General features: G+C 47.0%; 2 protein-coding genes across 3 annotated transcripts in view; one reads left to right on the top strand and one right to left on the bottom strand.

Moving 5' to 3' along the window:
- The first annotated feature begins 361 nt into the window (after positions 1-361).
- LOC117752142 (acidic leucine-rich nuclear phosphoprotein 32 family member D-like) lies at positions 362-6403 on the top strand. 2 transcript variants are annotated; one of them, XM_034569332.1, is made up of 7 exons: positions 362-514; positions 2432-2581; positions 3410-3532; positions 3753-3939; positions 4371-4468; positions 4624-4693; positions 4894-6403. In XM_034569332.1, exons 1-7 carry the CDS (start codon positions 461-463, stop codon positions 4977-4979), a joined length of 768 nt encoding a protein of 255 aa, XP_034425223.1. In that variant the 5' UTR covers positions 362-460; the 3' UTR covers positions 4980-6403. The 2 variants fall into 2 exon arrangements, with proteins under 2 accessions (XP_034425223.1, XP_034425225.1); XM_034569334.1 differs by having other exon boundaries at positions 3753-3931; positions 4369-4468.
- A 730-nt stretch (positions 6404-7133) lies between these two features.
- LOC117752135 (coronin-2B-like) overlaps positions 7134-10000 on the bottom strand; it is a 9526-nt gene continuing 6659 nt past the window's right edge. Inside the window, exons 5-14 of the mRNA XM_034569325.1 lie at positions 9773-9973; positions 9570-9686; positions 9151-9255; positions 8964-9060; positions 8606-8721; positions 8442-8532; positions 8191-8351; positions 7828-7995; positions 7674-7742; positions 7134-7254 (exon numbers count right to left, since the gene is read on the bottom strand). Coding sequence (XP_034425216.1) covers positions 7189-7254; positions 7674-7742; positions 7828-7995; positions 8191-8351; positions 8442-8532; positions 8606-8721; positions 8964-9060; positions 9151-9255; positions 9570-9686; positions 9773-9973 — 1191 coding nt within the window. The 3' untranslated portion in view covers positions 7134-7188. The remainder of the gene's footprint in view (positions 7255-7673; positions 7743-7827; positions 7996-8190; positions 8352-8441; positions 8533-8605; positions 8722-8963; positions 9061-9150; positions 9256-9569; positions 9687-9772; positions 9974-10000) is intronic.

Raw genomic sequence — 10000 nt, forward strand, 5'->3', positions numbered from 1 at the left:
GTTTAATCGTCGATGTGCGTTTAAAATCTCGGATTTCTGATATTTTCTAGAACAATTAAAAGCAACAAACGGTTTGACCCACTTTTCACACGCGCCGCGGGAACGTGTCCGTGCGCGTTCATGACCGGGATCAAGTTGGGCGTGCGTACCGGAAATCAAATATCCACACTTCAAAATAAATGTTTAAATGCGTGGAAGAAAGCGAGTGTGAAAGCCGCGGGATGTTTATGTTTAATAAAACAGTGCAACATGGCGTCAGGGAGGTGAAACACTGCAGCTGAGGTCAAACTGTACAGTAACAATACATGATTCACTTCCTGCTCGGATCCGCGCTGCTCTGCGCTGAAGAGCCTCCCGGAAGTGTCGTGTTGTTGTGGGGACGCGCTTCACGCTGGTTCCTCGTGTTGAAGGAGAAACACGCGGATTCGTGCGCACACACACGAGGAAGAAGCTGAGGATCATGGACATGAAGAAGAGGGTCTCCTTGGAGCTGCGACACCGGTCACCCACAGAGGTGAGGCCCGGGCTGGGGGCTCGTATGTCGGCGTGTTGGTGGGCGCCGCTGCGGGGGGACGCTGCGGGGGGACGGGGGAGCACATGGCGCCTGCAGCGGCCGAACGGAGCCGGACACTGGTTCCTCCTCCGAACAAACCTCCGAACAATGAACTAACTCTTTGTGTCCTTTTACGTCAGATTAATCAAAGTGTTCACTTTTGTCCCCGGAGGTCCGCGCTCTCTGAGCCGGTTCCCCCCCTCTCCCCGGCGGCGTGTCCCCGCGTCCTGCACCGCGTCCTGCACCGCGTCCTGTGTCCATCATGTGCGTCTTGTCTCCGGGTCTTTGTCCAGCTCGTCTCCGGCCGGAGTGATCACTTCTTCTATCACTTTATTAAACTGCCGGTGTTTGAGTCCAGTGAACATGTGAGGCGGACATACGTCTGTCCGGGGCCTGGCTAATGCCTGGAGTCACCTGGAAGTTGGAGGACGGTTCACGTTGTGTAGAGCTGGTTGAACTGAACACGAAGTCCGGTCTGCTGTGACGCGAGAGCCGTGCACAGGTCTGTAGTTAGTCCGGGAGAACCACGCGTGAGGCTGAAGGGGTCAAAGTAAAAAAGACTCGTCACGTTAATAGAATAAAAAACAAACATGGACGCTGCAGATATCGCCGCCTCTCCAGAGATTAGTCGGAGCCCGTGTGCTGAAGGCGCGGGGCCAGCAGCGTGCTAGCTGCTAGCATGCTACAGAGGCTCCCGTGTGGCTCGGGTTCTGACACGGTTCCCCGGGTTCAGCCCGGTGTGGAGCGGGTGGAGATGGGGGGTGGTGGGCGGCCTGTTGGCGGTGGATTGTGCTGCAGATCCCGGGAGGAGCAGCGTTAGTTAGCGGGCAGTTAGCAGCGGAGCTAGCCGAGCAGCATCACATGTGTCCGGAGTTTACAAACACACCGGGATCAGTTCCAACATGAAGCTGCGGGACTCCTTCTCTCGGAGCGGCTTCCTCCTCACGAGCACTTTTACATCCCCCCCTTAAAGTCAACTGCAGATTGAACCAATCTCTTTCATGAACACGTGGAATCAACACGATTTGATCTCTGAGCAGCAGTTTGATGAGTGAATGAGTGTTTCCTCTTCCCTTCGCCCTGAACGTCTCCTGGTCACTTCATCCTTGTTGGCTGGAACCAGATGCTTGAACAACATCTGGCCTCGTCCACATGTAAACATCTGTATCAGTGTGAAACCTGAACACCTGTTACCGGGGGCAACCGGCTCAGTAACACTTCTCCATGTTTCTACTCTGGGAGCTGAGGCTGGATGTTGTCTTCTGGAGGGAGGTCATGTGACCGGAATCGGCGTCGTGCCCGTAAAGAACCAATCAGCGACAGGTTGTGAGCGTCTATGTTTCCAAACATCAGTTTCTGTTCGTCCAGAATAAAACGCAGCCTCAGTTTTCTCAAACTGAAACGGGCCCGGTGGCGTTTCCACACGTCACAGTTTTAACGTCTCTAAAAGTCGTGGCGACGTCAGACCCATCGGTAGAGGTTATGCGTCCCGGTGCGACCTCCTGTGAGAAGCGGGGAACTGTGCGCTCTCGCCTCGCTGTTGCACGTTGTTCCCAAGAGGTTAAAAAGCAAAGTACACAAACCCTGAAGTTCACTGCAGCGTCGGCTTCTGGACAGAATGAAGAAGAAATGAGTTCAGATCAGAACCGATTTTAAAAACTCAGTCATGTGACCCGGGAATGAATGATGATTGGTTTCATGGAGAGACACTTCCCTTCGTAGCTTCATGTTTTTACCAGACACGTGTAAATATGAGGAATCAAACATGTGATGTCTGTTTTACTGGTCTTTCTCATATCTTTAAATAGTTTCTTACCTTATTGTGTCATTGATCGTCGAGTTAAATCAATAAATGTGACTGACGCTCCGCCCCCTCAGGTGCAGGAGCTGGTTCTGGACAACTGTCGCTCCAGTGAAGGGAAGATCGAGGGGATCACGGAGGAGTTCTCCAACCTGGAGCTGCTGAGCCTCATCAACGTCGGCCTGACCAGCGTCGCAGACCTCCCCAAACTGGACAAGCTGAAGAAGGTAAGAGGAAGCACCTCCCCCTCTGTGACTTAGATAAATAAAAACCTAATATTAAGAACAATGACTCTTTCTGCAGCAGAGAGTCGAGGCCTCTGTTTTCTACGTCATCGCGGACTCGTGATGACGTCGTTACGTTTGTTACGTGCGGTGAAAGACTTGTTTCACTCGAGAGGAGCAGCGACTCAACAGAGAGGAGCAGAGAAGCGAGATGCCTCACTCGTTAGCTATTTCCACCGTCAGCTCCGGGAAAAACACCAAAGTTCAAAAGCTCTCCGATCAATAGAAACACCTTATTTCTAGAGTTTCAGCACTTCCATCATTCTTTCTAGCTCATTTACTCCCAGAACCCAGAAAGATGAAGTTTAGAGACATTAGGCATTTAAATATTCTCCAGGAAATGACATCACAGGAAGTAAAAGTACAACGTAGAAACTGGAGGAACATTTCTACAGCGGAGCTCCGACAGTTGAAGAACACGTCTGAACCTTGAGTCACATTAAAATGTCCGGAGGTGAAAAAGGACGAATCTCAAGATTCAACTTGAGTTCTTCTTTTTTTTCTCTGTTTGACATTCTTGCTATACAATTTCAGGGAATTGATCGGTAATAAAAAATAACTAATTAAACGAACTTAAATTCAACTTTTCTCTTTTATTGTTCAAGTCAAAGCAGAAAGGAAATAAATAGATAACACCGAAGCGACCCACTCGCACCCTGGATTGGAATGACATGTCTCTGGTCTTAACTCAGAGGAACTCGTCTCTTTTGTCCTTCATTAGTTTAAATGTTGTTTCCAGTGAATGAATTGAACCTTTTCCTCCGTCTGCAGCTGGAGCTCAGTGACAACAGGATATCAGGCGGCCTGGAGGTCCTGGCCGAGCGACTGGTGAATCTAACGCACCTCAACCTCAGCGGGAACAAGTTCAAAGATATCAGCACCCTGGAGCCCCTGGTGGGTGGAGTTAGCGCATCATCAGCCTCATCATCATTTATTGTGTTAATATTAATAACTTATTAAATATAAAGCTGGAGTAAAAACTAAAAAACAGCTGGAACCTCCACATTAGCCACGTCCAGTTGTTTTGTGTGATTGAGGTGCAAACAGGAAAACTTCTCACGTGTTCATTTCGTAGCTGTAACCACGTGTGTGTCCCCCCCCCCCCCCCCCACAGAAAAAGCTGCCTCAGCTGAAGAGTCTGGACCTGTTCAACTGCGAAGTGACGAACCTGGCCGACTACAGGGAGTCCATCTTCAAGCTCCTCCCCCAGCTCACCTACCTGGACGGCTACGACATCGACGACTGCGAAGCGTCCGATTCCGACGGAGAGGGCGACGGCATCGAGGATGAGGACGAAGAAGGTGAGGCTGGGATACAATCCATTATTCTGTCCGAGCAGAAGAATTAACCATAATTTCAATAATCAAATGTTTTCAAGCAGAAACGTGAAACTTTGACTCGTCTAGTTTACACTGAAATAAATTATTTTTTGTATTTTGGATGTTTGAAAGGGCAGGATTTAAAGTAATAATAAAAGTAATAATAATAATCATCAAATTATAGATTTAAGAATTAACTAAACAGATATTTTCTTCAAGATTTTGTGAATCCCCCTCGACTTTCATCGATGATTCATCTTTTCATTATTTTTATTTCGTGATTAAAAAGGTTTTGTTTTCCAGTCGGGTTCGGACCAAACGCTCCAAACACAGATCTCTAATGACCCATCGGTTTTATTAATATATCATCGTCGACATCATATATGTTATATATGATTCAGCCTGTCTTCCAGAGGGAGACTCAGAGGACTTTGAGGAAGAGGAGGAGGAAGATGAGGAGGACGTTGTGGCTGTTGAAGAAGATGACGACGACGACAGCGCTGACGAAGAGGTGAGTCTGTTGTTTTCAATGAAGTTTAACACAACTATATATTTATTTATTTCTATATGATGCGTACTGTAGTTTGCCTTGTGGCGCAGCAGAGGGCGCTGCTGAACTTCCCCTTGTCGGTAATGTTTGACTAATCAGATGAATTCTGTCTCTAGGACGGAGAAGTGAACGGAGACGTCGACAGTGAGGATGATGACGACGATGAAGACGATGAGGATGACGATGGTAAGCGATACCTCATCATTTCACTTAGTTTAGATTTAAATGATTCAGTTTGTGATCTATCGTTGCAGCTCCATTTCTAAATCTGTTCAATAGATCAGACTGTGACGCACAGGCTCTCGACCAATCAGGAGTCAGTGTGGGCTGTAAATAAGAATATGTCGCTGCCGCAGTCGAGATAATAATGAAACTTCCTTCCACAGACGAGGACTCGTCTCCGGCCAAAGGAGAGAAGAGGAAAAGGGACCCGGAGGAAGATGAGGACGACGACGACGACGATGAAGATTAAGGATCCAAAGACTGCAAACCCGCTGACCTCTTGCCCGGTGACCCCACCCACCTCTGGCCCCTCCCCCACTCGGCCGACTCCTGGGCTGCGTCCCTTTTCTGACACTGGTCTCCTCCTCTGGGCTCTCGTCATCTCGCAGATCGAAACAACCTCCGATAACTGAACATGAATCAGGGTTTTGTCCTGATCCCAGTTTTTTAGTCCTCATCCCACAGTTTGACTCTTTAATGCGTAATAAAATACAATTTAATCAACTAATTTCACCGTTAATCTGATCTAAAATTCTGATAATTACCCGCAAGAACTTTCTCTTAGGATTTTTACTTCCTGGCGTCTTTACACATTTATCTAAAGTTTTTTATAAATTACGGGTTTATCTGCAGGTTATTTGTCACATTAATCGTTTAAAATGTCTGGTTATTCTAAACGTCTCGTAGAAGCTGGAATCAGACATTTTATCGTTTTCTGCCTTTTTGTTTGACAAATAAACAGTTGAGTGATTCTCACAATTGCTGCAGATTAATACTCTGATCAACTTATTGATTGAGTCCAGGACGCATCAAACTCGCCTGAGGTTCCAGATCCAGAGCGTTTCCTCTGCGACGACTTTATTTTACAACACGCAGCTGAACACGGTTAAATCTGAAGTATTTGCAGGAAACGTATTCAGGGATCGTGTTTCGTGTCTTTTTCTCAGAATAAAAAATGAAACGGAACCGAGAGCAGAAAACCTCAGGACGTGATGTCACAAGGAGAAGTCACTTTTAGCTCCGTCTTTGTTTTTCTATTTTTCCAGATCACAAACCACCTCGATCACATTTCCTAAATACGCCGTTTTCTGCGACGTTTCTTCGTCGGTTGACGATGTTCCCTCGCTGTCGTCACGAAAACGCTGGTTTGGTGACGGAATGTGAGAAATGACACGTTAGGGTTGTTTCTTTGGAAGGAGATGGAGCAAGGGCTCATGGGAGGTAACGGCACTTTTGGGATGCACAAAAACAACCTCCCTTCTTTCTCGTCCTCTCACCTTCCATCCTTCCCTCTCTGACATCACTCTTTGTTCTGTGATGTCACTGACGGACGCCCCCCCCCACCCCCGCTCTATTCCCCCGAGGCCGAGCGCGCTCAGGGCAAACTGTTCTCTCTCTCTCTCTCTCTCTCTCTCTTTGCCAACAGAGCTTTTTAAAAGAAATATTTTTTCAGAGAAATTGTTTTTGTTTGATTTTGTACGGTTGTCTGGGGACTCTCTCTTCATCGCTCTCTCCCTCTGCCTCTTTTCTTTTCTCTCCAGGAGAGATCCAGTCGTTCCTTCATACTTACACTGACTAGTTGAATTTGTGTTTTTTTTTTACTTTCTGTAAGTTAAAGGAAAAAACTAATAAAAAAACAAAAAGGACTTTGTAAATAAAATCTTAACATTTTGCTCCTGGCGTCTCTTCTCTCCACTTTTGTCTCATATTTAAACTGACTTCCAGTTTCTTCCTCTGTCGAGCTCATGAAACCACGTTTCAATTCTCTAAATCCACAATTTGATTTGGGTCCAATCACACACTTATGTCAGATTTCTTCCATCATGAATTATTCAGAGAAATTAATGAGAAGCGTGTTTTGTGTATCAAGCAGGAATGTTCGGGCAACGCAGGAGAAGGAAACCCGAGCGTTTGAGAATGAAGTTTTCATTTTAGTCTTCGTATCATGTTGATGTTTAAAAGAGGAATGTGCAGCAAAAGTTCTGATAAGTTTCATAAATAACAAAATACTCAGGAAAGGATTGTGAAAGAAACTGAGTCCACTCGTTAAATTATAACTTTGTTTTAATAATGTTACGACTTTCTTTACTCATAATGTTATACTTGAATTTTCAGAATTGTATTTTCTTCCATATGGATCTAATACTCTGGAGTTTATACCTGATCAGACAATCCTCTTTATGTAGAGTTCATCTCGTCCACTGTGGATCAGTTACAGGTTAACAGCTCAGTTTGAGAAAATCAACTAAATCCAGATTTTTATTTGATTAGCGATCACTAACGAGGAGTCATTGAATATTCTCGTATACACCAGTATTAACAGTGAATGAACCACATGTTAATAATGGGCCTGCGTGGGCTGATTAGATTATGAACTAATCAACCCAAGGAATCCGACTGGAGGCAGAACAGTATTTGGTTTGTCGGGGAAACGGCAGCGTGAGGTTTGATTGGTGGAATCAGAAAGTCGCCCTCATGTTGTTTCTCGTGTGTTTGATGTCCAGCTCCAGTTGAGCGATTCTCACCTGCAGAGACAAAACAATACGTTAGAACTTTAACAGTGTCGTTACATTATAAGGCCACAGGAGGCAGCGTGACACTAAATGTTCAGTTGTGGTTTACCCTCGGTTCTGATCACACACTGTAAATCAAGATGGACGACACGTCTCCACTTCCTCCCCTTGTGCGAAACTGACGCTAAAATAACTCCCGTACAAACGCTGCCATCTTGTGCCTTTGAGCCATTTGCAGTCGCGATATCGAGGCCCCGCCCCCGATCTATCACGACTCTCAGCTGTCAATCATGACCAGTTTATTGCTGTACTGGAGCGAGCCACCAGGGGGCGACAGACGCGTTGTCTTGACTTTTGGGAGCTGTCCTGTCGTCCATCTTTCTTCACAGTCTGTGATTTCTTAATGTTGGCTGAGTGATGGGAACACTGACGTCTCTCTGACTGACGCGTTCCCTCAGGCCTCGGATCTCGTCTTGCTGCCTGTAAAACGTTTGCAGGAGCTGAAAAACCAAGAACAGTAAGATTCTCGTGACTAAGAAGGAAGCGTTGACCAAACGTTCTCTGGTGGGTCTCGTTAATTCTCGCCTCGCTCTCGGTGGTGGGCGGCGGCCTCTCTGCGGGCTCGCAGCAGTGGGGGGTGCAGCAGTACATCCACAGCGGGATCTGGGTCTCGTCCGGTTGCCACCCCGACAGGTCGCTAAGGTCTCTTGGGTATTTGGCGTCCTGGTAGGCCAGCTGCTCCTGGAGGAAAGCCTGGAGAGAGAGGATCCTCAGGTTCACTCAGCAGCTCGTTAAACATCAGTTTAGATTGAACATCTTTGCCGTGATTGGTTGAGGAGGGAGTGTGGATTAGTGTCGGCTCCACAGTGAACTTCTTCTCTTCTGTGTTTCAGACGTTTTGGCTTTTTCTACCTTCTGGTACAAGGTCCAAGCCAGTGGCAGTTTTACCTCTTCCTTTAAGTCCAGATGTGTCCCGGTCAGCGCACCCACAGCTGGGCTCATCTGGAACCTGAGGCTGCTCAGCTGCCTCACCACTCCCTTCTCAGCGGGGGTTTCTGGGTAGGGGTTGGCCACTCGAGTCGCAGGCTTCAGGGACATCAGCACTGGGCCTGACCGATGAGACGGGTTTTTATCAAACTGGAGTCAAGTAGAACAACCGGTTAGCTGCTTTGATTCAAAGGCACCAGTGGGTTACTGACCCCTGTCGATCCCTGACAGCCACTCCTGAGCCGTCATGGCCGCCTGGTTTCCTGCTGTCATCGGGTACAGATCCTCTTGGAAAACACCCGACTGCAAGAACAGTTTTTTTCAAATGTATAAATAAATATATAAACACATGACGTGACGTTGATCTTACACTAACTTCTTTGCGAGGTACGATCAGCGACAGCGGCTCCACCAGGTCTTTGACAGCAATGAGACGATAGAATCTGAAAACCTCACAGACGCTCACGTCCAGGCCACGTTTGGGCATCACCCCTGAAAGACGTTAGAGGACAGTTGGACTTGTTATAGAAAGGTGCTTCTTTCTATAGCAAGAAATAAATCAGCTGAAGCTGGATGGATGTTTGTGTAAACGTAACAAACTGGACCTGACAGACGAACAGGAGAGACTTGTCTTATCCACGTTATAAACTATAATAACTACATTATTATAGTTTCTACAGTATCGTAAGTTTACGTTTCTTCATGTTTGTCAGATGTTGTGTGTCGGATCTCACCGAGTCCTTTCTGTGGCAGCAGGGACCGGAACTCGCTGAGGAAGCTAATGTACGGCTTCTCCGCGCTCAGCTCGTAGAACCGGATGTTCCCGTCGCCCTGCGGCAAACAAACACATCACAATATTCAAGTAGTGTTCGATGTTGTGTAGTGATAATCTGGGATTTAATGGCACAACAGTGTGAAGACCTTTCCAGCCAAGTAGAGCATGTGAGTGTCCGGGTCGTAGAACGGAAAGAGGACTCCGGCAGAACCGTCCAAATCCTCTTCGTACAGAGGCTCAGACAAGTCGTTCTGCAAACAGACACAGAGCGAAGGAGAGAACCAAACATCTGTATGAAGGAAATCGTTTCAAATATTCTGACACGCACACTCACATCGTAACGTTTACTCTTGAATTTTTCTGCTTAGTTAATATATACAACATAAAACCTGTTTGTGTTGCAGAAGCTGCTGATCGCTGGAAGTTAAGTATTAGTTTATATTATAATATTCGTAGGAGTATAATTGCAGACACATCTTCTGCTAGTAAATCTATTTCAGGACACCTGTCAATCAGTCAATGAATCTATTCAACTAATCCATCATCAATGTGACGTGTGTCTCACTGGGTCCCAGAGGACGATCTGCCTGTGGTTCCAGGGCGAGCTGCCAGTGGACAGAAGCATCTTCAACCCTCTGATGTATAAAACCTTACTGGCCCTGTGGGACTTATTTCTGGAAACCTGCAGGAACAACGGTAACATTATCAAAAATCTAGTTTTCTGTTTTCACACAATCGCACAATAAATCAACCGCTCCAAAAACACACTTGTAAAATCTTTCCTGTCCGCGGGTCCAGGACTCGAACCCGTCTGTCTTTGGACGAGACCGCCAACCTGCTGCCGTCGCTGTTGAAGCTAACGGAAAGCAGCAGCGCCTCAGACGGGTAGCGGTGGTGGACGGGCATCAGGACCACGCGGACCGGGAGCCTGATCACTGCACCTGCCTGGGACACGTCCCAGAGGAGGACCTGGGACAGACAGACGGACTCAGGGCT

The sequence above is a fragment of the Hippoglossus hippoglossus genome, chromosome 18, assembly GCF_009819705.1.
Source record: "Hippoglossus hippoglossus isolate fHipHip1 chromosome 18, fHipHip1.pri, whole genome shotgun sequence".
Taxonomy (NCBI): domain Eukaryota; kingdom Metazoa; phylum Chordata; class Actinopteri; order Pleuronectiformes; family Pleuronectidae; genus Hippoglossus; species Hippoglossus hippoglossus.

Bases quoted from the DNA above. Each gene is read 5' to 3' on its own strand.
- LOC117752142 (XM_034569332.1), top strand. From the start codon at position 461: ATGGACATGAAGAAGAGGGTCTCCTTGGAGCTGCGACACCGGTCACCC. The intron at 515-2,431 runs GTGAGGCCCGGG...CCGCCCCCTCAG, and splicing joins GACACCGGTCACCCACAGAG to GTGCAGGAGCTGGTTCTGGA. The intron at 3,533-3,752 runs GTGGGTGGAGTT...CCCCCCCCACAG, and splicing joins TCAGCACCCTGGAGCCCCTG to AAAAAGCTGCCTCAGCTGAA.